Below are 27,564 nucleotides of genomic sequence, written 5' to 3'. Positions count from 1 at the left end.
CCCCCCCCCCCCCCGTTCCTTGTTTAATGTTTGGAAGAAAGTCACTCTCCTTTAAGGTGGAGTATATAGTTACTTGGGATTTTTCTGCATAGGACTTTTGCCCCTGTTTTCAGTCATGCAGTTTCCATTTGGACCTTCTATTTCTTTGATGAGAATTTCTATTTTTTAATTGTTGTGTTTTTTTTCCCTTGTTGAAGCATTTTTATCATGGCTGCTTTAAAACCTTTGGCTCATAATCCTAGGTATCTGTGCTTTCAGTGTGAGCATCTTTTGACTGTCTCCTTCTGTGGCTCTGGCTCCCTCCCCTCTGGGCTCCAGGAGGGCCTGCTACTGCGCTCCCTGCAGCCCCACTGGCACCAGGATGATTCTCCTCCAGAGGATACAGAAAGTATTCTTCATAATATCAGTAAATAAAGCTTATTTCAAAGTAGTGTTTCATCTTTTTTTTAGTGGTCATAGTTTTTATATTTCTCATACTATATGTTCATAATTTTAAGTAAATAAGAGGGAATCTGTGTGTATGTTGTTACTGATAAAGGGACATAATCAGACATGTTTGGAGAGCACTGCAGTGATGCTCTAGTGAATGTCTTCTTTTTCTAAAGCCTGGGAACTAAAACTGTACAGTGATTTTTTTTGGTCCCTGCTCTCGCATTCTTCCACCCCCAACCTTTTGTCTCTAACATCTAAGTTGTCCACTCTTATTGTTTATCCCTGTCCCTGTAGCCCAGTTAGTGTCTGGAGTATACAGATACAGGTGATTAATCATCTAGATCCCGGCAGTGGGGACTGTCTAGTGCTTAACACTTGTCTTTCAGTATTTTCCATTTTCTTAAAAAAAATTTTATTTAAAAATTTTTATAATTTTTATTGAAATATAGTTGATTTACTGTGTTGTGTTAGTTTCACGTGTACAGCAAAGTAACTTGGTTATACGTACACATAAATCTATATATTCTTATATTCTCTTCCACTGTAGATTATTACAAGCTGTTGAGTGTAGTTCCCTGTGCTGTACAGTGGGTCTTTGTTGGTTATCTACTTTACATATAGTGTTGTGTGCACATTTTATTTTTTTTATTTTTTATTTTTTTGCGGTACACGGGCCTCTCGCTGTTGTGGCCTCTCCTGCTGCGGAGCACAGGCTCCGGACGCGCAGGCTCAGCGGCCATGGCTCATGGGCCCAGCTGCTCTGCGGCATGTGGGATCTTCCCGGACCGGGGCACGAACTCGTGTCTCCTGCATCAGCAGGCGGGCTCTCAACCACTGCGCCACCAGGGAAGCCCGGTGTGTGCATATTTTAATCTCAAGCTTCTAATTTATCCCTGCCCGCCTCCCCCCGTTTTCCCCTTTGGTAACCATGAGTTTGTTCTATGTCTGTGAGTCTATTTCTGTTTTGTAAATAAGTTCATTTGTATCATTTTTTTTTTTAGATTCCACATATAAGGGATATCATATGATATTTGTCTTTCTGTCTGACTTCACTTAGTATGATAATCTCTATCTAGGTCCATCCATGTTGCTGCAAATGGCATTATTCCATTCTTTTTATGGCTGAGTAATATTCCATTGTATATATACCACATCTTCTTTATCCATTCCTCTGTCAGTGGACATTCAGGTTACTTCCATGTCTTGGCTATTGTAAATAGTGCATCAGTGAACATTGTATCTTTTCAAATTATGGTTTCCTCCAGATAGATGCCCAGGAGTGGGATTGCTGGGTCGTATGGTAGTTCTATTTTTAGTTTTCTAAGGAACCTCCACGCTGTTCTCCATAATGGCCGCACCAAATACATTCCCACCCACAGTGTAGAAAGGTTCCCTTTTCTCCACACCCTCTCTAGCATTTACTGTTTGTAGGTTTCTTGGTGATGGCCATGCTGACTGGCCAGAGGTGACACCTCATTGTAGTTTAGATTTGCATTTCTCTAATGATTAGTGATGTTGAGGATCTTTTCATGTGCCTCTTAGCCATCTATATGTCTTCTTTCAACAAATATCTATTTAGATCTTCTGCCCATTTTTGACTTTTTTTTTTCATATTGATCTGCATGAGCTGTTTGTATATTTTGGAGATTAATCCTTTGTCGGTTGCATCATTTCCAAATATTTTCTCCCATTCTGTAGGTTGTCTTTTTGTGTTGTTCATGGTTTCCATTGCTGTGCAAAAGCTTTTAAGTTTAATTCAATCCCATTTGTTTATTTTATTTTATTATTTTTTGTGCGGTACACGGGCCTCTCACTGTTGTGGCCTCTCTCATTGTGGATCACAGGCTCTGGACGCGCAGGCTCAGCGGCCATGGCTCACAAGCCCAGCCGCTCCGCGGCATGTGGGATCCTCCCGGACTGGGGCACGAACCTGTGTCCCCTGCATCGGCAGGTGGACTCTCAACCACTGCGCCTCCAGGGAAGCTCCTATTTTTGTTTTTATTTCCATTACTCTAGGAGACTATTTTCCATTTTCTTGCATAGTATTTTGACTTTTAAGGAAAACAGGATGCTTTCTGCAAAGAGTAAGGATATAAATTTCTATGTGCTGGAAGCTGTTATATGTGCTTTAAAAAGAGTTTCCAAAACAACCCATTTGCAGATGATGAAAACTGTAACTGTGTAATTTCCAAATCAGTTTTCTTTTGTTTTTGTTTGTTTGTTTGCTTTGGCTGCACTGCAAGGCTTGTGGGATCTTAGTTCCCTGATCAGGGATTGAATCCAGGGCCACGTCAGTGAAAGCTCCGAGTGCTAACCACTGGACTGCCAGGGAACTGCCGAGATACTGTTTTATGTATTATTAATAGATTTTACTGAATACATTTAGAATACCTTGTCATCTAAGAGAAATATGTGATTTTTTTTTGCAAGGTCTACTTAGAGGTGAGTCAAATCTAAGGGTCTGTTTTTAATTCTTTATTTATCTAGTTACTATTATTTTTCTATAGGATAATTATAAAGTTATGATATATAATATTCTGTAAGCTGCTCAGTGGCACTGTAGGACAAATAGGCATTTTTAAAAGTTGGAACGAGGTTGTAAGTCACAAAACAGGTAATTAAGACTCAACTTTTACAGATTGCTTGTTGACCTTTCGATCTAGCAGCCTTTCTTTATATCTTTTTATAAAGCCTTTTAAAATCTTTTTTTAGGTAGGTAGCCATCCAAGCTTTCTGAAGGAGGTTCGTGATCACATGCAGGACTCTTTCTTAATGCAGCCTGAGGTAAGCAGGAGTGTGGCTGGGGTTAAGGCCTCGACATGACATGCTCTGCTACTGCCTTTATTGTGTGTCTGAAAAATCGTGTACATTTTGAAGTGTATTAACATTTATGAACTTTAAATATGTCAGATGATGATTATTTTCTTACTTTATCTCAAGACCGACGAACTTTCTCATTTCACTAAATTTTACATGTGTTTTCTTGTGTGCACTCATTTGCTTTTAGGTATTTATATTATTAAAAATTATTTTAAGGGACTTCCCAGGTGGCGCAGTGGTTGGGAGTCTGCCTGCCGATGCAAGGGACACGGGTTCGCGCCCCGGTCTGGGAGGATCCCAGATGCCGCAGAGTGGCTGGGCCCGTGAGTCATGGCTGCTGAGCCTACCGCAAAAAAAAAAAATTATTTTAAGATATAGATTTTTTTTTTTTTTTTTGCGGTGCGCAGGCCTCTCACCGTTGTGGCCTCTCCCGTTGCAGAGCACAGGCTCCGGACGCGCAGGCTCAGCGGCTATAGCTCACGGGCCCAGCTGCTCCGCAGCATGTGGGATCTTCCCGGACCGGGGCGCGAACCCGTGTACCCTGCATTGGCAGGCGGACTCCCAACAACTGCGCCACCAGGGAAGCCCTAAGATATAGATTTTTAATGCACAGTCCTTGACCTCAGTGGGCATTTAAAAAAAAAATAAATTTATTTGTTTATTTATTTCTAGCTGTGTTGGGTCTTTGTTGCTATGCACGGGCTTTCTCTAGTTTTGGCGAAGGGGGGCTACTCTTTGTTGTGGTGCACAGGCTTCTCATTGTGGTGGCTTCTGTTCGTTGCAGAGTGTGGGCTCTAGGGTGTGCGCGTTTCAGTAGTTGTGGCACGCGGGCTCAGTAGTTATGGCTCGTGGGCTCTAGAGCACAGGCTCAGTAGTTGTGGCGCACAGGCTTAGTTGCTCTGCAGCATGTGGAATCTTCCTGGACCAGGGCTCGAACCCGTGTACCCTGCATTGGCAGGTGATTCTTAACCACTGTTCCACTAGGGAAGCCCCCAGTGGGCATTTAAATATAGGATATAAGAGTCCTTCTCTTGTGCCTACCTGAAAGAGGGGGGGAAAGATCCTTTCTTTCGAAAAATGTTTCCAAATCTATGTTCCCATTAAGCCATATGAATAAATTAGGACTTGAATAATAAATGTATACAATTAAGAATAATTATAATTGTAGTACAGTGATCAAAATAAGGAATTTTATATTGATATAATACCACTGATTAACCTATAGACCTTATTCAAATTTTGTTCATTAATGTCTGTTATAGCAAATTGAGGAAAAAAAATTGTATAGCATCCAGTCCAGGATCATAAGCCATTATTTAAAAACAAGTTTTTTTCAGTTTCTCCCTCTGTTCTTCTGAGACCCTAATTCCAGGTGTATTAGAGTTCCTGCTCCTGTCCCATGGTCACGGTGGCTCTATTATTTATTGAGCTTTTTAAAGTCTTGTTTTCCTTCTGGCTTCATTTTAGAGACCTTGTAATGTGTCTTTAGTTTTACTAATCTTTTCTAATCAACTTTTAGTTTCATGTGGTGTATTTTTTTGTCTTGGACTTTGTCATCTCTAGAGGTTCCATCTGGATCTTTTTTATGTCCTCTATTCCTGGCCTCATTGTGTTCATATTTTTCCTCCATGAGTATATCAGCGTATTTATCATAGTAGCTCTTTTAACATCTTTGCCTACTATTTTCCTGTCTGTCCTTTCTATATAAAATGTCTATATAATGAGTTATACAGTTGACTGAGAGTCAACTTGAGTGAATAAAAGAAGTGTAAGGTTTACTTGAATTTATCTCTTAATCTTCACTTAGTATAAAAATTAGTATAATAGCATGTCATTGTTGAAGTTTTATCACTATCCCCCTCTCCACAGGGTTCTTCACTATTTTTATGCTTTGGACTCCCTTGGTAACATGGTTAGATGGTTTCTCAGCATGCTGTTAAATGCATAAAATATCTATGATTACAACTAGAACCAATTATTCCAAATAGAGTTATCAAAATATTTAAAAATTTTTGAAATGTGATATATATATACTGTATTAATGCATTAAGTAATAAGGTGTAGTGGTTATTAACTATAATGTTATTTATTTATTTATTTATATAATGTTTTTTGAAGTAATGTTGGACATCAATGATATATTGAGCAACCTGCCAGTATAAGATAAAAAGTTGGGGATTTTTGTTTTAGCGAGTTCTGCTAAAACTCATGTGGTTTATTACCTCTAATCAGAATGAAAAGAAAGCTACGTTTCCGTTAGATGTTAATGAATATAAAGATAATAATTTTTCCATGTGATGTCATGGACCTAAGTTAGTTTTCAGTTGTATCTGGATGTGGCCAGGAAGTCAGTTCTGTGCAGCCACACTTGTGCCCATTTCCTAGATTAGATTTGCAGTAACAAGTCCATCAAGGCTTTGTCTCTTGAGCACCTACCCTTGCCGTCCACTTGCTTGGTTAAAAATGTAGTAAATGAGATGTTTTACTTACATCTAAAAGGAAAAATTAGGGAGAAGTTTTAGAATCTTGTGATGGTTAATTTTGATATTCATGTGGAGCTGGTTAACATGAAAATGTAAGGCACCTTTTTTCAATGACTAGACTGAAAATGAGCCCATTTGCTGCAAACTCCCCATTATTTTTTCGTTTTACCTCACCAGTGTTGTTTCTATCACATCTACCTCATACTTTTTTTTTTTACTGAATTTATAATTTATTTCTTCCCGTGCCTGAATGGGGAATATAATAATTGTGAATTTGTTCCACTTAATTTTGTTCCTTAAATCACTCAGTGCATATTTATAGGGTGCATGAAATTTAAATATGATTACGTTGTTTACATAGGAAGCAGAGAAAACATGGCATGACAGCATATATCTTTTTTGCTAATACTCTCCCGTTAGATGGGCCTTTTTGTCGTTGAAGTAGTGGCAACTGTGAAAGTGGCTGTTAACGTGTTTTCAGTGTTAATGATTCTGTTTTTCTTAGTTTCACACAAAACTATTTCTCATTGGGGACCGGTTGCTTAGCTTCTTGCTTACTTGACCCAGATCAACTGGTCTACTTTTTATGGGTACGTCTTAAAACTTACTAATTACTTAACCATTCTGGCAGTAAAATCATTGTCAAGTTGAAGGATATTTCTAATAAGTTAAAAAATCTAGTGCAAGATTAGAATGGATGATTGGACCTCATTTATATCTGTAAAAGAATTCTTCATAGATGCTGCTCTGTAGAGGTCTCACATCCACCTGCTGGGAGCTGCTTTATTTTTCTCTCTGTAACTCTGATACAATGGCAGGTGTCCTGATATTTTTAGTGTTCCTCATTTGTACTGTGGTGCCAGATTCTAAACATTCTTTTATTTTTCTTTGTTTTATTGATGTGTTTTCCTTGATACCTCTTCCTATATAAATAAAATTTAAATTATTATATTAGGCCCCAGGAAAACATGTTGTCCTTGCAAACAAAACAACAGCCTTCTCCTCTACTGTCCTGAACATTGGGAGAGTCATAATCAGACTTAATAGGTTTGCAGTTATTCTTATTTTTTCCGTGTTAGTATCCTTTTGCTATTGATAAGTTTTTCTTTTTGGTTTTTCTTCTCTTTTCTTTTTTTCTGAGCGTATCAGAGCTTGAAGAATGAGTTGGTTTCCACTTTGAAAAGTAAAACTTACGGCTTCCTTTGGGTGATGTTTAAGTAAATAAGGAACCACTAGGAATAGAACACGCATTCCTGGCATGGAAACAGCTGTGTTTTCTCATGACTTTTATATTAATTGTATGCTGAGAAGGTTTTTTCTTTTTTCTTTTTTTGGTGTTGATGTTGTTTTTGGCTAATGTTTTTACCTTCAATTTCTTATTTTATTTTCTCAAATCCTGTGACATTTGTGAAATTTATCCATGCAGTTTACTCATTTTTTTGTTATTTTTGGCCTGATTGTCGTCTTCCCTGACATCTATTATTCATCCATCCATGGAACGTTGAGCACTTCTTATGTCATCATATTGTACTAGGTGGTGTTGGGTGCGAAGATGCGTGAAGTAATCTAAACATCATGTGGAAAGACGGATGCTCAAGTCCCTTCTATAAAATGACCTTGCGTCTACGAATGCGGAGGACTGACTGTACGATTACTTTGCATCGTGACATGTGATATTTGATTTAACTGATTATGACAGTTCTGTTACAGTTCAGGAAAAAAATCAAATACAAGTTGCACTTAAAGGCTTGCTTTTACTTTTGTTTGATTTCTAATTGTGACTATCAAGTTAATTTTTAAATGCAAACACACCAGTTCCTCTGAATTGTATTTTTGTAAGACTGTCTATATTTCAGTGATACTGCTTTTGTCTAGTAATTTCCAAGCTGCACCTCCTTTGGCCTTTCCTCCTTTGGTTTTACCTCATTCTCTGAATTACATCAGGGTTGGCAATATTCACCTTTGATACGATTGACTTTATTATTACCTATTGACTAATTATTAACTTTAATAACCAAAAATTGAATGAAAATTTTTTAAATTAAAAAAATGTTAAAGTTTTTAATATTTTATTTTGGTTGAACGAGGTTTTAAATGTAGTAGAAAGGTGTTAAATCAGTTTTAAGAGAAGTGTCAGAGTGCTTGGGACAATAGCAGCTCAGCTCTGAAGGAGGGTAGTTGTTTGATTATTAGGACTTATATTTTGTAGGTTCATTTAATTTCTTCTGTTGCATGACAAGGAGGTGTGTCATCACTGTGAACAGAAAACACCGTGCCTTTCTTACATCTTCAGTTTCTACTTATATGTAAGGATTCTATTTAATTAATAGGGCAAACCACTGTTTTTGAAGGAGACTTAGCTTAGATCATGGTTTTGTTTGACCCTAATATAGCTGCATTGCAGTTAACACTTTGCATCAGATGAAGACTTCTGACCCACTAAGCCTGATTAGAGATGAACAGCATTGTTTTGCAGAGAGAAAAAGTATAATGAAAAGTACAATATTTTGTTCTAGTTAAATTTTTAATTTTCTTTTTATGTTTCAAATTTTAGAAATATGGAAAACTGACCACTTGTACTGGCTGCCGAACACAGTGCAGGTTTTTTGATATGACTCAGTGTATAGGTCCTAATGGGTATATGGAGCCTTATTGTTCAACTGCTTGCATGAACAGTCACAAGACAAAATATGCAAAATCACAAAGTAAGTCTCAGGTATTTGGAAAGCTAAAAAACTTCAGTAACATTAATAATTTGTTAACTACTCTTTCTCCTCTGACTTTCATTTTATGCTCACTTTTAACTGCATAATGGGTTTATTTTTATTACCACACTAAACTTTCTTAGTGCAAACTTTAATGGTTTTGATCATTTAATTTTTAAATTATTGGTGAAGTTGTGTCCATGTCTGTGTTCCTAACTAAAATTGTTTTTCCATCCAAACATTATCTAAAACTGAGATCGTTTCATGTATCTGTGTATGTTTTAGAGATAGTATCAGAGTCTTCTTTTATGACAGTATTTTTTTAAGGTGCAAATAATCTCAGAAATTAATAAAATAATATTTACATAAAGTTTCATTAAACTGTTCTCAGAGGTCAATTAAGTTTTTTTTAAAAAAAACTTTGATTATTTTATAAAAAATCAGATATGTACTTTTTCTCTCCTAGGTTTGGGAATTATTTGCCATTTTTGTAAGCGAAACTCTTTACCTCAGTATCAAGCCACAATGCCTGATGGAAAACTGTATAACTTCTGCAATTCCAATTGTGTGGCTAAATTCCAGGTTTGTTATTTACTTTGCCTAATGCTTCCAATAAAATACACAAAGAAAATTAGCGGTGTAATATACTTCATCTTTATTCAATGTGCTGATTTTTACATATTTTGTTGAGGGTCAAATTGGAGGGTAGAGATTCTGGAGTCAGAGCAGAGGTAGCTTCACCAGCCCTCTACTTAGCACAGATGCTCGAAATTGACTTCTTAATTGTTATTTATGATACAGACTTGGAAGGAAAGTAAATTTTAGCTATCAGCCTTTAAAACAAAAGGGTAAGTGGTCTAGCCAGCAAAATCGAGTTGATTCAGAGTAGCCGAGGAGGCGGCACCACAGGCAAGTCTGGAGACTGAAGGGCGAGATTTGAGCCCGGGGTAGCTGGAGGAGGGCCAGCGTCCCAGGTGGGGCTGCTCATCGCTGGGTTGCTGCTGGGTTGCTGGGCAAGCAGGCAGCTCTCCTCCTGCTGGTCTGAAGTTAGCTGCCCAGCTTCCTGGCCCCATGTTGAATGAGGTTTTTCTTGATTCATTTTCACATAGTGTCATTGAGCTCAGTGCCTGCCGTGCAGTTGTTTCTTAGCAGATGGTTTGAGTAGCATCTGACTTTTACGGGTTCTGTTTTATGTTAAGTGGATGGAGGATGTAGGTACACTTATCCTGGAGGTGACAAGCGTGCACATTTTCTTCATGTATTAGAAACTTGCTGTGGGACTGGAGATTGGACTTGTCCTGGTCGGCCTTCGTTTCATTCAAGATCAGCTTCGGGGAGACATTTTCCGTTTCGGTCAGTGTAAAGAAGAGCTCTCTGACATAGTTGTCAGAGCTGGAGTATGGATAGTCTCAGGACAGGACTGCTGTATGTGTTCAGATGTAAGCTGGTTGACCAGTGAGGTGGAGTAGTTGGGGATTCAGCATGAGTTAAGTGGTTTACCTGATATGTATGAAATTTCAGGGTAGATTGAGTTCATTCATCCAATAGTTGTACTGTGTTGCAGGCACTGTGCTCTAGTTAATTGATTTAAATTGAAAATGCGGTCTCTTAACTACCTTAAATTGAGGTAGTTTGAATTCAGCCAGGGGAATGTTGTTTTTGTTAATAGTTATACCTTGCCTGAGCTTAGGTAATTAACCACATTCAAGATTAAACTTTTCTTTTGGAAGTTGGGATGTGGCCACTGATACGTCCTGAGAGTGGTAAACATTGCTTTCGACTTGTTGGTTCTTCTCAAAATAGAAATTAAGGACTAAGGATTAATTATGGGAGAGGAGGACAGTGTCTTTGCTGTTTGTCAGATTTTTAACTTTCTTCCGTTTTGATGTTGGGTAAACTGAAATGTTAATTGAAGATGTTTTAACTACTTTTTTCATTTAATTGAAACTTGTATTGCCCATCATTTGATAAGAACATTTGTGTATGTACATTGTATATTTTAAAGAAACAATTTAGACTCTTACTTCGGAGGAATGCATCCAAGATAAGCCTGTAGGGCAGCCTCATCACTCTGTGGCTGCACGAAAGTACAAAGTTGACAAATAGAAAAGCAGCATTTTTTCTTTATCTTAAAGCAAACCGTAGATCTTGAAGTTTTATGTCTTCCTTAGATGTTTTTCCATTTCATAGTAAGATAATAGGATAACATTTCATTTGTTTTGAAAGGATAATTAACTTTAACGGACTTCAGTTTTTTGGAAACACTAAGGGTATTGTTGCTGTGTTTTATTTTTTTAAATAATTCATTCACCTGGTAGTTACAGTCTTAAATATGCGTGTTTTCTTTCTTTTCACAAATTCTCATTGTGTTGTATGATGTTTATCGAAGTTTTAAAATGATAAAGGTTTTTTTCTCACTCCATGGCTGCCTTGAAAAATTTTGTACTATTTCATACATTCAACAGACTATATGTAATATGGATTAGAGAGTGAGAATTAAATATCAGCATACTCACCACTCAGGTTAGAACAGATTCCCCGCACGCGCCCCCACCCCACCCCCCGCCCCCCGCCGGGCACGCTGCCTGGCTCCCCGACCAGGGACCGAACCCAGGCTATCAGCAGTGAAAGCGAGTCCTGATCACTGGACCACCAGGGAAGTCCCAGAACAAAACTCTTAAAGCCCACGTATGCTTATATCTTTTTCTACTCTGTAAATCGTTTTAACTCTTAAAAATGTAATAAAACTAAAATAAATTTCTGGCATCAATACCAGTCTGTAAAGCTTACCCCCCCAACTTTGTTTAAAAACAAGTATAAAAAGTATAAAAAGGCTATTTTCACGGATGGACTTGGAATGAAAATGATGGCAATAATGCAACAAATCATTAGTAAATTAGCTACTAGAGGCAGAACTAGGAGCTAGGTTCTTTTGTGTTTATTTACTAGTTCAGAACTTGGTGAACTGACCTCACTATTTGCTTGTATTTTCTTAAAGAAGAAATCATAATTGAACTTTATGATTTTTTTTCCTTTTCCGTATTATTTTAAATAAATAGTAGTAATCATGTGGTAGAAAATGAACTTCAATTTCATAAAACGAACTTAGCATACTAGTATTTTTAAAGACAAAATTCAGAAATGTAGTTTTATACGTTGAGGAAATAAGTATTTAAGAAAGATAAGTACTATTTTCCTGGACGTCGTTGATATTTGATGGTCGTCACAAAAAAAAACTTCTAAAATCCACCTCAGACTCGGTGTGTTTTGTGCTTTGTTTTAGGCTCTCAGCATGCAGTCATCTCCCAACGGCCAGTTTGTAGCTCCAAGTGATATTCAGTTGAAGTGCAACTATTGCAAAAATTCCTTTTGTTCAAAGCCAGAAATCCTGGAATGGGAGGCAAGTCCTATTTTGTTAATGTATGTTATCTAGTGCTAAAATGAAAGTCTGGTATAATAACTATGACATTTCCATTTGAGAACCTATTTCTTAGTTTTTCCGATTTTGTGATGATTGGATTATTTGCTTTTTTTATGTGGGAGTAGCACCAAGAAAGGATCTGGTTTTTTTTAGGTCAAACAGAAAATTATTGAAGTCATATCCACAATATATTATGTTCATAGTAGTGCACAGAACGTCATTTTAGCCACATACCTGGGGTGTCTTTTGTTTGTGCAGTGTTGTTCCCATCTCCTTCCCCACCCCCCACCTTTATAAGTATTGTCTGTTAACTGTAGTATCTTACATTGCCTTATGTTTACCATGTTGTCATTTAAAGTTTTATAATTGTGTTTTAATAAAGGAATCCTAATATAAATTTTATTCTCCCTTTCTCATCACTCTTTCCTTCACCAGTTTATTAATTTACTTTGCCACGTCTTTTTGCCATAGCAGAAACTCTGAGCATTTATGTTTGGTTCAGTAAGCGGGCAGTAATGAATGGATGGATGGATGGGGGTGGGAGGAGGATGGGGCAGGGTGGCCCTGGCTGGATGCTGCTGCTTGAGCAGTGTTCACCTTCGGCTATTCTTTCTTTCCATGTTTTCAAGGGCATGGAGTATGTAATAAATGGTGTACAAGATGTAGTGCTAACAACAGCTGCCCTTGAGCCAAACTTAATAGTGGCTCTTGGCAAATCCCTTAGTATCTGAGTCTTAGGCAGAAGGTGATCCCCAGAACTGGACTACATGATTTCTAAAGTACTTCGGAAATCTGAAATTTTATTATTTAGTCCCTAGAAAATTTTTTAGTTTTGTAATTGTGTTTGGTGCTGTCTCAAGAGCATTTAAACCAGTCATTCTTTGAGACTGTTGTCAGCACCCAGTGATGAGTTTTAGAGACTGTTACCGTCTTTAAATCACAGCAGGAAGGATGTTGAAGGCCCTGAAAAAAACAGAAACAAAGTTAAATCATTTACCTACTTAATGTTATAATCCTTAGCGATACATTTCCTATAGGCCACAGACATCCAGTTTAACTAATTCACTGCTGCATTTAGACATAGCTCCACAAAATTCAATACCATTAACTACTCTAAAATTACTCAGTGAAAGAATAAAAGTATAAGTATCACTAAGACAAGATGGCAGTCTGGTGTTGCTAACAGAACTGGAGAAATGGGAAAAGAAAAGCTGCCGCCCTTTCCTGGTCGGCTGGATATTTGAGAAGTAGCTCTGGCTCTTGTGCATTTGGGGCCAGGAGAAATAACTAAATAATTACTAAACTTGCTCTATTCAAGGGAACCAACTCAGTCTCACACTTGGCCGCACACTGTGTGATGACCCCCAGTGGAATACTTTACCCATAGTAGGTCTGTCACTATTAAGCTGTGGTAGGAATGCGATCGAGTCTGCTTGACTGTACTCAACAAAGAATATTTCTTTTTTTTTTTTAAGAATATTTCTTTTTGAGTGAAAATGGTATGATTGTCATAGTTCTTATCTTTTTGTAGCTTATCCATGTTGTATCTTCCATTGTTTTCTTCCCATTTCTCCAGTTCTGTTAGCAACACCAGACTGCCATCTTGTCTTAGTGATACTTATACTTTTCTTCTTTCACTGAGTAATTTTAAGGTAGTTAATGGTATTGAATTTTGTGGAGCTGTGTCTAAATGCAGCAGTGAATTAGTTAAACTGGGTGTCTGTGGCCTATAGGAAATGTGTCACTAGGGATTATAACATTAAGTAGGTAAATGATTTAACTTTGTTTCTGTAAAAGTGGCTTGTGTATTTCTTACCCTTGTTCTTGAGGTGGATGTCATATACTTACCAAGGTTCCCATTGTGCATGTAGAACAAAGTGCATCAGTTCTGCAGCAAAACTTGTTCAGATGACTATAAGAAGCTGCACTGCATAGTTACGTATTGTGAATACTGCCAAGAGGAGAAGACTCTTCATGAAACAGTGAATTTCTCTGGAGTTAAGAGACCTTTCTGTAGTGAAGGCAAGTGCATATACAGTGTTGTTCATAACTTTCTTTAATATTTAATGTTAATTTTTTGCCAAAATATGTAACTACATATGTTCAGAGTAGTGGTACAGTTTTAGTATAGCTGAAAAAAAAATTGAGTTAGCTTTTCTACTGTTACTTTATATATATTTATAGACCTCTGGGCCCCAGGGTGTTTTATCTCTAAGAATTTGGTAACATGTTTTTCCATTACAAGGAAGTTTTGGGAATAAACTAAAAGCATTATCATACCACGTTATTTCTAAACAGACAGATTGTGATCTGAAAGTTGATTTTCCAAGTGGATTAGAATTATTTTCCATTGGCTTCATTCCCTGCCTGTTTACTGCCTAGTCTACAAAGGTATTCAGTATACCAGAAGGAACATCACACGAGGCATTACTACAGGCAGAAAAGACTTTTAGGTTTTCAATTTGGGATGCCAGGGAGACACTGGCTTTTGTAATAGTACATTCAGGAATTCTCTTTCCTCTCATTTATACTTTTTGCTGCTTTGGTGCCAGGTGGCAGATTAGAAAAATGAAGTTTGTTTCTCATTCTGATTCTCCAGAGATAGGAGCCAGGATTGTAGCTAAGGGTTTTGGGCTTTTTCTATTTTTACTTTTCCCCAAATGTCCTATTCTGCTCTGCGGCTCTCACTGTCTGTTCTTTCTTTGGCCCCAGGCACTGGACTCCCAGCTTTCCTACCTGCTGTCCTCTTCAATTATTTTCCAGTTTTTTTTTTTTTTCCCCTTCTTCCTGGATCCACTTTTTCTATCGATTTCTACCGCTAGTTAGAGGCAAGAAAAAGGTTGGAAAATCCTAAAAGCAGTAGGGAATGGCAGCGATATCAAAAGATTATTAGTCCATTCAACAAGTGCCTCCGTTTCTACATTAAGCATTTCACACTTGAGGTCATGTCTGCAAGAGGGTACTGCTGTATCACAGCAGGGATTCCTATTCATGTAGGCTCAGTCCCCCAGATGAAAAGTAACCTCGTTTACTGTTAAGATTGCAGCTATAATGAAAAGTGACATAATGTTGCATTAAAGACATTGATTCTGGATTTAATTTAGCTCTTTTACCTGAACTTTCGTGCCGTGATTCACAAAGCAGAGTGCCTTAGTGCTGAGGGCTAGCGCACACAGCATTTGGATTATGTGGGTCTTACTAAAGTGAAAGACAAGTTGCAACAAAAAGATAGTTGACATTAAAGAACATCATTTTCAGTTGGAAGGACTTTCTGGGCAATAAAAGGTTAAAAAGGACGTCTATTTTTTTCCTGTTTAATAATATATTTTGTGCTTTCTCTAACTGCACCTAGTTCTCTGCTGGAACCTGTCAGAAATAACAAAACATGTAATACCTGGTACTACCATCAAAACCTAGTTAGAAAGATAAAGCTAATAAAGGTAAAATATTAAACATGTTTTAAGATATAGTTCAGAGTAACAGAAAAGAAGCCATAAGGACAGTTCATAAGTAATTGCCAAGTAAATTACATAGGAAACAGTTGCAGTCCCTATTAAAGGATGGGTAGTATTTTGGTAGATTCAAAAGTGGAAGCAACACCAGAGTGGAAGGTCATTCTTAAGTGCACAGCATGAGTAGACATATGAAGATTATTTAATACTTTATAGAGATGTCATAGGGAATAAATAAAATTTAAATGTAAGGACCGTTAAAATAATGCATTTATATAGTTGGTAAAGGAAGTGTTTTGATTAAAGAATAGAATAACAACATGCTGTTTTTGGACAAGTCATTAAACCAGTTTTACTTCCCTGAAGGTCCTTTAGGGTGACAGAGATGGGTAAGGCTAGAGAATTGAGCTAAAATGACTGCTTAGCTGAATGTATCTTTAAGTTTGCTCATTGCCTCTCAACAGTCTCCACTTTTCATTTCTCTAAAATGCCCATTTGTGGTGTGTTTATGATACTTAAGCAGGATTATATTGGATTATATTTACACAGAGCAGGTACAACAGTTTTGAAGTGTTACTAGACTTGAAAGTCTTAGAACATGAATTATTTGAACCCACACCATATCTAATATAATATTCCATATTCTGTTTCAGTTTTCACAGGCTGGTGTTGATCACAGTAGATTTCACAGTTTTGATCAGGAGAGAAAGAGGACTGTATATGTGAATTTATAAACACTTTCTAAAGCCAGTGCTCTGTTTGACCTGTAAACTCTTTCTTACCTCAGAAATGAGTTTTTGTTTTAATAATGAAGCCTTATATTTCTCAGGCTGCAAACTGTTGTACAAACAGGATTTTGCAAGGCGTTTAGGATTGAGGTGTGTGACTTGCAACTACTGCTCTCAGCTGTGTAAGAAGGGTGCGACGAAGGAGCTGGACGGCGTGGTGAGGGACTTCTGCAGCGAGGACTGCTGCCGGCGGTTCCAGGACTGGTACTACAAGGCAAGTACCGCCGGCCCCGTGGGCCCCCAAACTGGGATGTATCTGTATTTTCAGCAGTGTAGTTCAACAAAATGGATTATTTATCTAAAATTTATCTTACTAAATAGAAATGTTTTTGATGAGTACTTTATCAATTATGAACATTGGCAGGTAATTGTTTTAGATACTTAGGATGTGTTTTTGTTTATTTTTTTCCCCTAAGTCCATAGTTTATAACAGGGTTCAATCTTTTTTTTCTTTTACACATTAATTATTTATTTATTTATCTATTTGGCTGCGTTGGGTCATTGTTGCTGTATGCGGGCTTTCTCTATTTGCAGCGAGCGGGGGCTACTCTTTGTCACGGTGCACAGGCTTCTCATTGCGGTGGCTTCTCTTGTTGCGGAGCATGGGCTCTAGGCGTGCGGGCTTCAGTAGTTGTGGCACGTGGGCTCAGTAGCTGTGGTGCACGGGCTTAGTTGCTCCATGGCATGTGGGATCTTCCCGGACCAGGGCTCAAACCCGTGTCTCCTGCATTGGCAGGCAGATTCCCAACTACCGCGCCACCAGGGAAGTCCCCAAACATCTTTTTTTTTTTTTTTTCCCCAAACATCTTTTTAAATAAAGAGAGGAGCAAGATACTTTCCAAGTTGTTACAGGCTAAGATTTTGCTGCACTTTAAAGTTACTTCACTGTTTTCCTGTTATTTCTGACCACTTTAAGCCCTCGAATTAAGGTTCACATTTAGAAACACGCAGCACAAATACTAACACACTGGAGGCTGCGTCCCTTTCCGTCTGAAGCAGCACCTTGTTACAGACAGATGAGAAGTCACTCAGGAAATGTTACTTTGATGGCTCTAAGCGCTCAGTTTCAGTTTAGCACACAAATATACCTTTTCCTCCACTGTTGAGGAGGTTTTATTCTTAGAAACTGGTTTTGGATGCAGGTATTTAGTGGACACAGATGTGGAAACTCCGCTTTGTTCTTACTGTCACCCTTTTCACCATTTGCTTTGCTGTTTGAGACAGAGGTTGTTACCGTGTGATACTGAGGAACCCCTGTCATTAGTTTATCATACAGATTTCTGTCCAGTCGTATAATTGTGAACTCAAAACTTCAGTTCTTTCAAATAGTCTTTCTTGGAGGATATTGTTTTTTGTTCACAGCATGTGGGCTGTATTTCTCTGTTTGGCTTCTTTCTTTGATTCTTCCTGTTCTCTTTTATATTACTTATAATTAAAAGAGAGAAATCTTTTGGTTTCCTCTTTTTTCTTTTTTGGGAAGCAAAGAAGTGTTCTTTGGCAAAAGACCAAATTATTCTAATGTTGCCATTTGTTCCAGTTTCCTATTTAAAGGGTAATTGTAGCTAATGTTTTTATAAGTTCAATGATGAAATTTCAATGAGGCAGTGCATTTCAGAAAGTTCGTTAAATAACTAGTGACAATTATCTGTTTATGTTTAATGTCAGTATTCTATACATGTAACATTTTTATTATTCCTTGTCTTACTTTAAACCCCACAGATCTTTGTGTAATATATACAATAGCATTATTACAAGCTATACTAATCTGAGGAGTAAAGACACATGATAGGAATTTGTAAAGCAAGCAACAGTGATGATTTTTAATGTAATCAATAGGATTACAACCTTCAAAATGAGGAAACAGTTGCCCCTCCTAATTAATTGGGCCCTGTGTGGAGGCAGCCAGTGCTGAGTCAGAGAATCCCTGTGTTCTGTGCTTTCTGCTTGAGTAGCGTCTTTTCTGACATTTCTCATGAGTCCCCTTATCCACTGCTACCATTACATGGTCATCTTGAAAATGTGTTAAATTGAGTCCCAACCAAATTATGATTTTTTTCCTGACCTTCTTTCCCCTTCCACTTTTTAAATTTAAGAACTCAGAATTTTAGATTTTAGTTCATTAGAAAATGTGACCCATAATCTATAAAAAGTGCCTCATCAAGGAATGTTTACAACGAGAGCAGCCAGCCCAGCTGATGCCGCCACAGAGGAGCACACACTGTATTTACCTAGAGTCTCGAGAGCTTTACATTTTTGTTTGTTTAAATTTAAGTATTTGATATTATATTTTTAAAATTAAAAATATTTACACCTATGTTTGTTTAATTTGACAAGACATTTTGAATAATCTGTGTTTTCAGGCCTATAAAATGGTTTGCTTTTGGATTTAAAATAGAGGTTAAATACTGTCTCTTCAAAATTAGAATACAAAAGCCATTGAAATCATGCAACCAAAAAACGCTGAGAATAAAATTAATGTTTTTTTCTTCTCCCAGATAACTCTTTCGAAGGAAGTAGGTTTTACTTTTCCTCAAAGTTAATGTTTCCAGGCATAATGTGAAACCAGGTGGGAGGATAGTTCTTTTCATTTCTATAAGTTTAAATTTTTTGGAGAAAAAGGATTTAGTATTGTAATACAATAAAAGCTACATGTTTGACATACAGTGAAGATAATTCAGAAGTCCCACTGTTTCCCAAGAATACTTTCATAGTACTTCTTAATAGAACTAATAAGCTTTTCTTAAACTTTCTTCAAATTACAGTTTTTTAATACAGGCTTTTTTAAAAAAAATTATTTTTGGCTGCGTTGGGTCTTCATTGCTGCGCGCAGGCTTTCTCTAGGTGCGGCGAGCAGGGGCTACTCTTCGTTGCAGTGCGTGCGGGTTTCTCATTGCAGTGGCTTCTCTTGTTGTGGAGCATGGACTCTAGGTGCACGGGCTTCAGTAGTTGTGGCACGTGGGCTCAGTAGTTGTGGCACGTGGGCTCAGTAGTTGTGGCTCACGGGCTCTAGAGCGCAGGCTCAGCAGTTGGGGTACATGGGCTTAGCTGCTCCGTGGCATGTGGGATCTTCCCGGACCAGGGCTCGAACCCGTGTCCCCTGCATTGGCAGGCAGACTCTTAACCACTGCACCACCAGAGAAGCCCTAATATAGGCTTCGATTTGCCTTAAAAACCAGTAGTGAAGGGTGACAGTGTTAAATTCTTCAGTGCAAATGCCCCAGCAGTCGAACAGCATGACTGGGCTGTAATCAAATTAATACTTACATTTTAATAAGCCTTATTCATAAAAGGATACCTGAATGGAAAATATTTTGGGGCTTCTATGTTTTTCTTTTTTGTCTATAAACTGCCAGAAATATTGATTTTAGAAAATCATTCATTGTTTTTGACATTAAGTTTCTAAAGGAAATACCTAATATTCTCACTTTAAATGTACCTTTGGGTAACAGAAGAATTCTTATCACTCGAATGCTTTGCATAGTATCCAGTGCCCAATCTTTTATTACTGCATTCTTTTTTTAAATAAATGACTATAAAATCCCCTGTTTCATTTTGTTCGTGGTTCCCCCTTGCAAAATTAGGTCTGATTGGGGAAGTGGGCAACAAGAGGGTGGAAGGTTACAAGGATGTATATACATCAACCCAGACTGTCCAAGACAGGTAAGGGGCTGTGTCAGTGTAGGTCCAATGACCTTCCTCAGTTACTGCAGAGGAGGCTCCTGGATTAGCTGAGCAGTTGGATTAAGGTTTTTGAATTGAGTTTCGTTAGTACCTGCCTATTATTTAGATTGTTTGAATCAGTAACTTTTTCTTTTTTCCTCCTCAAAATAATACACAACCCTTGATTTTTCACAGTGACAGGAAAACCACGAAGTGTTCGTTAAACCAGAAACGTGTGTTCTTACGCTGTAGGAATGTTAAGCTTTCCTAAGAGTCCCGTCTCGTGAGTAGGAGGTAGTGGTGTTGGTGTCGGTAACAAATGATGGGCATTAATGAGGTTTTCCATTTAGCATATGGTTCCAGACATTTTACCAGGAGTTTGTATGAGTGGCTGCAAAAGGAGAAAACAAGCCAAAAAACAAGAGGTTCACAACCTCTAAAATTTTGATTATGGTATTAAGCTTGAATTAGTATTGAGTTCTGTTATTATCCTTTTTCCTGAAACAATACATACATATTTTGTTGCCATTTGTAAATTAGCACTAATCTTGCTCCTTTTTTTTTTTTTAATTGAAACCGTCTAAATTTGTTTTGAACTTCCTGGAAGAAAGGAGCTTAAAGTGTTGTTAGGACAGAATTCCAAATGTCTATAATTATAAAATAATGAAGCGATTTTATTGTTCAGATTCTTTGGGTCGAATGTGCTTGGTTGTAGGCTCTAGGCCTATTAAATTATTGTGTAAGTGGAAATATTACCATATACAAAGAGTCAGCACAGTACTTTTTATACAAATACAAATTGTATACAAATTGATTTGGGTTTTAGATGTTACACTGAGAACTTTCTTGCAGCATTTTACACGTTAGGATTTTTATTTCTAGTTATTCATATTAACTCATTTGTTTTTCCATTGTCTTTGTAACTTGGTGCACTAAATAAAGCTTTGGTTTTGACTTGGACTGTCTGGTTTGAATCCTACCTCTGCACTTTGGTATTTGGCCCTAAGAAGTCACTTACTGTATTGGGACTTGAGCTTCCCCGCCCTGTTGTGAGGCTTGTGGAATGGAGAGGGCAGCCTGGCCTTTGTTTTCAGGTTCTCATCTTCACTTTTGCTGTGTTCTTGACTGTTTAGACTCAGTTTCTCCTGTGGTGCTTTGGCTTTTCTTTGAGTATAAAGTATAAAAAGGAAAAAATCCCGGAAACCTGGAGCACTTCAATGATTATTTTAAAGAACAGTCTTTGCTGGTGAGAGTTTTATATAGGGACTTCTTTTTACTATTGAGTAAACTAGGACCTGGTTGATAGTGAGTGCTAATGTTACTGAGATTACTATGTTATATTGCCAGCAGTATAACATTTAAGCTCACAAGTTTTTGGACAAGAGATGCGATATTGGCATCACTTAATAGTCATAATTTATACTGCAAATCTTCTTCATTGGTTTAACATTTATTTGGCAGGAGAAATCCCTGACCTGGAGAAATAAAGAGCCTGTGTTCTAACCCTGGGTGGGTATGTCTGTTACATAAGACCTGTTTACCCACACAGCCCTTTGTTCATGTGCCAGCCAGGAATTTGTTGTAGTGTTGATTCATGGGACTCCTGTGGAGACATAAAGTGAGTGGTTTCGGGCTTCCCTGGTGGCGCAGTGGTTGAGAGTCTGCCTGCTGATGCATGGGACACGGGTTTGTGCCCCGGTCCGGGAGGATCCCATATGCCGCGGAGCGGCTGGGCCCATGAGCCATGGCCGCTGAGCCTGCGCGTCTGGAGCCTGTGCTCCACGACGGGAGAGGCCACAGCAGTGAGGGGCCTGCGTACTGCAAAAAAAATAATAATAATAAAAAAAAAATAAAGTGAGTGGTTTCCAAACCCGCAGTATAAAAGTCTAGGTGATTAGAGCAGTGAGGGAAAGCTACAGCTGTGACTGTTACCGGCTATCAAGTACTTAATATTTACTGCTTTGTCAAAACATCTAAGTTGGTGGCTAAACTAAAGGGCAATTTTAAAAATTGCAGTAATTTATTTCTACTGTAAGTAGATTAAAAACTTAATTATGGGGCTTCCCTGGTGGCGCAGTGGTTGAGAGTCCGCCTGCCGATGCAGGGGACACGGGTTCGTGCCCCAGTCTGGGAAGATCCCACATGCCGCGGAGCGGCTGGGACCGTGAGCCATGGCCGCTGAGCCTGCACGTACAGAGCCTGTGCTCCGCAACGGGAGAGGCCACAACAGTGAGAGGCCTGCATACCTCAAAAAAAAAAAAAACCAAAACTTAATTATGAAAGGTACTATATTTGAAATTGATTGTTATACCTTTTGGCCTACTCGTTGATCAAGATGTTAAGAATTAGTGAAAATGGGCAAAATCTAGGTAAAATGGAATCTCTCAAAAATCTGTCCCTAGATTAATTGATTCACCATCATAAAGTATAACTTTTTATGTATGAATTTTAGTTGGTTTTATTTTGCATATTAAGTTGTAGACTAGTTAGGGCTGATTGTTTTCCTAGGTGTAGTTCACATTTGTGATCTTAAAATATAATTGTTTTTTAATTAATTAAATACCGAGTGTTCTAAGACATGAACTTGAAGTTCTTGTCATTAAAACAGTATTGGGGCTTCCCTGGTGGCGCAGTGGTTAAGAATCCGCCTGCCAGGGCGCAGGGGACACGGGTTCGAGCCCTGGTCCGGGAAGATCCCACATGCCGCGGAGCAACTAAGCCCATGTGCCGCAACTGCTGGAGCCTGCGCTCTAGAGCCTGTGAGCCACAGCTGCTGAAGCCCACGCACCTAGAGCCCGTGCTCCGCAAGAAGAGAAGCCACCGCAACTAGAGAAAGCCCCTGTGCAACAACAAAGACCCAGTGCAGCGAAAAATAAATTAAAAAAATAACCAGTATTAATGCCCTTCAAATTTATTATATTAAACTACTGAAACAAAACATTTCAAATTAACATCCATGATTTTCTCAGCATAAGAGCTGGTTTCAAAATTATTCTGGTCTGTACAGTTGTATAAATGGGTCCATTATGAGCTCAGTTTAACCTGGGAAATCTGTTCATTAATCAGAGATTTTCAGTGTAGTATAATTGTGGGAGACTTCGACCAGCATATCATTATGGCTCTCAAAATTATTTTGTAATATTAAAATGCATTGTACCGTGACTTCCCTGGTGGTCCAATGGTTAAGACTTTGCCTTCCAATCCAGGGGGTATGGGTTCGATCCCTGGTCAGGGAACTGAGATCCCACATACCTTGGGCCAAAAAACCAAAACATAAAACAGAAGCAGTATTGTAACAAATTTAATAAATACTTTAAAAATGGTCCATATCAAAAAAAAATCTTAAAAAAACGTTGTACCAATTTGGTCTGCTACCACTGTTCAATTTTTTTGGTTATAGCCTATCTTTGTAATGCTGGTCTTTGACTTCTGGTAAGTATAGAAAGGGATTTTGACAATTAGGTAAATTGCTACTTTTTAAACTTTTGTGGATTTTACTGTATGTTTATGATACAATTTTATTTTTTCTTTATCTGACATTGTTTTATCACATTTGACAACAGTCATTGAAATGTCTAGAAATCTTGTAAAATACATGTCGGACTTTTTAAACCTTGTCGTGGGAGATGTCTGACACCTTCCTTTTGTCGTCAAGGCTGCAAGGTGTGACTGCTGTAAATCTCAAGGCACCCTGAGGGAGAGGGTGCAGTGGCGAGGGGAGATGAAACATTTCTGCGACCAGCACTGCTTGTTGCGTTTCTACTGTCAGCAGAACGAGCCCAACATGACAACCCAGAAAGGACCTGAAAACTTACATTATGGTATGTGATCGTTTAGGTTAGTAACTTGAAAAACCTGTAAAGCAGTTTTTAGTTTCAGAGATCTGGATTCAAGGTAATGATAATAAGCAGTTAATTTCAGAGATAGTTTAATAGCAACTTCCGTAGTTTCCCTGGGTGGAAGTGCCTTCAGTGATGTTTCTGTAGATGTACTGCTTTTTATTTTATTCTCTTAAAAATGTAATGCTAGTTGAAAAAAATAGAGTCTACTTGGGGGTAGAGAGCAGCTAAACAGAATTATAACAAAAATTGTAAAAAAGTTGATCTGCCTATCATGTGTCACTTGCAATTTTAAATGAAAACTATTTTTAGCAAATTGTATGTGCGGGGGGTAGGTAGGAGAAACAAAGAAAACCCTTTAGACTTAATTAATAATTGAGTTAAATCTAAGAACATAGTATTGCTCCCAAAGCAGTGTATACTTTCTGAGGGGACAAAATGGGGAGAGAGTTAATTCCACTACTTATCTCTGTATTTCAGCTCTCAGATCTCATATTCTTTATTTGAAAGAACTTAAAATATATTTTCTTCAGTAACTATTTTAAAAATCAGTAAAAATTAATGAGAGATATGGATTTAGAAAATCCTGAAGAAAGTGATATTTGTCTTATTTTAAATTTGTTTGTTTTTAGATCAGGGTTGTCAGACGTCCCGAACCAAAATGACAGTAAGTATTGCTTAATAGGTAAAGTGCTAAATACTGACTTTCATCATGTGGGGAGAAAAAGTAATTAGTCCATTTTAATCTGATTGTAATAATAAAAGATTTTTTTACTTTCCTCTGTTGAGACAGTTGAAGCATTCATATTGTGCTAAGTTACCCGATATAAAAACAGGTCCTTTTCTACCTGCTAAGGAATATAAAGGTGAATTAATTGTGGCCTTTACCCACATTGGGCGAGATAGACATATAAATATTTGCGTTGAAGCGCTCATCCCAGCTGCATCTTTAGGGCAGTAGCAATGGTGCATTTGAAATGGTTGAGTGTATGCGGTCCTGGCAGCTGTGACAAAACTTCTGAACAGCTGAGTAGAAGGTTGCCAGTAGACGATGAAAAGTCGGAGGAATAATAATGTCCAGAGGCGTGCATGTTTGGCCAAACTGTTCACTGGGGCCGAACTTGGAGGGACCTGAGGGGGATCCTGGGAAGCGGGAGGCAGGCCGGGCTAGGCGGATGCCCCTCAGACAGGTCTGGAGATCTGTCCTAGGGGCAAGGCCCTGGTAGTTTGTAAACTTGAGGAGTTCTTCCATACGCTTTCTCCTGGGTTTTTTTCTGTTTTCTTTTTTCTTTTTCTGTAGTGTTTTTCTTTCTCTTAGTGTAATACATCAGATTCTGCTTTTACATTAGCATTTCAAGGCTCTTGTGGGCTGAAAGTGGCCGTTTCTGTATAAAAGGAGCCTTGCACTGAACAGTGGGCCGGCCCTCTTGTGCCCGCCTGCAGGAGCCACCCTGATCCAGGGGCTTCTGTGGGAGCCATTTACCAGCATCATGGTGAGCCTCTGCTCGTGTGTTCCTGGGCAGAAGGAGTTAACCAGCTCTGGCTACAGATTGGAATTACCTGGGGAGTTTTCAAAACCTTTCGAATACCTAGGCTCCAACTCAGAACTTCTGTAGTTTTGAAAAGTTCTTTAGGTGATTTTAACATGTAACCACAGTTTAGGATCTCTGATGTAGATGAAAGATTGGTGTTTTTATATTATTCCATTCAGTGTTTGTTTTTGGCGGGATCTTAGTTCCCCCACGCAGGGATCAAATGGAATGGAAGTGCAGAGTCCTAACCACTGTACTACCAGGGAATTCCCAGTTTTTGGTTTTGATGTTAATAGTTAGAATCCTAGACAAGTTAAGAGTGCTTTTTTCTTTGCTTTCCTCCCCTATCTGTTCTGCCCTTGTGGTAATATATTTTTAAGTCAGATAATTCAGGAGCATTCAGCTGAATTGTCAGATTCTAACCAGGCACTTGATCCATGCTGAGGAGTGTACAGATGATCACTCCCTGTTTGGCATCTGCATGCAGCCGTAAGGCAACTCCCAACCTTGTTTCAAAGCTTTGACCAAGGCTTCAAGACACCCTTCCGCCCGCACAGAAGCAGGTACTCTTCTCCTGCAGCAGCACTGAGGCCACCTCATGGGACGGATGGAAGGATGGGCCTTTGCAGCCATCACCTCCTGTCACGTAGAGCCCCTCCCACCTTGTCCTTGGATGAGAGCTCAGCTGTAGAGTTTGGGGCAAGTCACTTTACGGTTCTTTGTGTGACTTTCCCCTTATCTGTAATGTGGGCATGGAGACAGAACCTCGTCGGGGTCGTCACCAAGAGCGCTAACCCATGGGGCAGGGTGTGTGGTGTTGGAGACATAGGGCCTGCATCGGGGAAGCCACTTGAACCCTGACTTTAGAACTCTTCTCTGTCACCTCCACTGGGCTGTACAGCTTCTGAGCCTCAGTTTCCTCATCTGTAAAATGGGAGTGAGAAAACACCTGCTACCCCTTGTGCTGAGAGGGTTAAAGAATTCATTTCATCAGGTGTGTGACTTTGGTGCTTTGCATAGTGTCCTAGTCCGTTTGAGCTACTATATATTGTATAACAGGATGCCATAAGTGAGGCAGCTTACAAACAACAGAAGGTATTTCTCGGAGTTCTGGAGGCTGGAAGTCTGAGATCATGGCTCCAGCAGACCTGGTGTCTATTGAGGGCCTGCTTCCTGGTTCCCAGACGGCCGCCTTGTCGCATGTCCTCACGTGGGGGAGGGGTTTTTTGGGGTCTCTTCTATGAGGGGCACTGATCCCATTCACAAGGGCTCTGCTCTCATGACCGAATCACCACCTAAGGGTCACACCTTCACAAGACATCCCCTTGGGGATTAGATCTGAGTGTGAATTTTAGGGGGACATAGACATTGTCTATAGCTTATAGTCCCTGGCCATATAGCAAATACTCAAGAGGTGTGGTGGCTTTCGTCATTATAATTTTCATTATTGGTGGTCCTTCTTCAGAATTTATTATCAGTAGGTATAGATCCTGCCTGTTGACCAACAGAAAAGTAAGAAGCAGTATCAAGTGTCGGTTTTTACCAGGTGGCATAGTTTAGTCGACATGGTGCCCTGTCGGCAGAATGACGAGTAACCTAGGATGTCTGTGACTTTGACCCCTGGTTCATAAGGGGGTTCTAGAGTATTTCCCAGTCCAGACCCAACTTCCCCAGGTTTGGTGTGTAGTAGACACTCAATAGCTGGTGTTAACTGTTCCTCCCGCTTTACAGTTGAGGAACTTGAGGCTCAGGAGACCCAGTGACTTGCCTGATGTTGCACGGCGGTGCCGTCAGACCAGCTTCTGTGGCACGGGGTTTGGAATCCTGGTGAGCGTAGAATGAGCTCACACGGGACCAGCCCCCTTGGCCATGAGCATGACTTGAAACTTATGAGAGATCCACCGTGCACCGTTTTTTATTAGTACCCTTTCACGTTTGTGAATTGGCCTGCTCTCTAAGATGTGTCTGTCACCCCTGAATCAGTGCCCAGTAGCTGTCGAGGTCACGTGCAGACCGTGAGTGTCCAGGGGTGTGGGCCCCGGGGGCTGCTTGGCCATCTCCTCTCAGCTTATGCTTTAAGCAAGTGTCCTCTTCACAGTCTGACGAGTGCCAGTTTTTCCTATTTTTGTGCGTTGTGTTGGTGATTTTGCTGCTGGGTTAAGCACCAGAAAGTGCTGTGTGTCTGACTGGGGGACCCATGTGAGTTCAGTTTCGTGGATGAACGAACGATATGGTTCATCTATAAAGAGGGATAAGAAATCCAGCGTCTGTAGGGCTAAGGTAAACTCTAGTGCGTGGGGAAGCTGTGGGAAAGATGGTATGTTGACTAAATTTGTGGATTCGTGAGCTTATGACTGATTACAACACAGCACAGTGACCAGCAGTGTGGTGAGACTGTCAGCTCACAGCCTGTCACCGGGATCAGGGAAAGG

The 27,564-nt window shown here is 39.1% G+C and overlaps 1 protein-coding gene across 5 annotated transcripts in view; it reads left to right on the top strand.

The window, feature by feature from the left end:
• The window catches only part of ZMYM2 (zinc finger MYM-type containing 2), an 84,192-nt gene that overhangs the window by 39,268 nt on the left and 17,360 nt on the right, over positions 1-27,564 (top strand). For 4 of the 5 annotated variants that reach the window (XM_027116750.1, XM_027116748.1, XM_027116752.1 and 1 more), the window contains 8 exons: positions 3,145-3,216; positions 8,290-8,440; positions 8,907-9,022; positions 11,724-11,840; positions 13,733-13,883; positions 16,143-16,315; positions 23,417-23,582; positions 24,233-24,267. In XM_027116750.1, coding sequence (XP_026972551.1) covers positions 3,145-3,216; positions 8,290-8,440; positions 8,907-9,022; positions 11,724-11,840; positions 13,733-13,883; positions 16,143-16,315; positions 23,417-23,582; positions 24,233-24,267 — 981 coding nt within the window. The remainder of the gene's footprint in view (positions 1-3,144; positions 3,217-8,289; positions 8,441-8,906; positions 9,023-11,723; positions 11,841-13,732; positions 13,884-16,142; positions 16,316-23,416; positions 23,583-24,232; positions 24,268-27,564) is intronic. The other variant, XM_027116749.1, reaches the window with a different exon arrangement.

The sequence above is a fragment of the Aethalodelphis obliquidens genome, unplaced genomic scaffold, assembly GCF_003676395.1.
Source record: "Aethalodelphis obliquidens isolate GAN/ISIS:26980383/991018 unplaced genomic scaffold, ASM367639v1 scaffold16, whole genome shotgun sequence".
Lineage (NCBI taxonomy): Eukaryota > Metazoa > Chordata > Mammalia > Artiodactyla > Delphinidae > Aethalodelphis > Aethalodelphis obliquidens.
The sequence above is the reverse complement of the archived record's forward strand: the minus strand, read 5'-3'. Positions and strand labels throughout refer to the sequence as shown.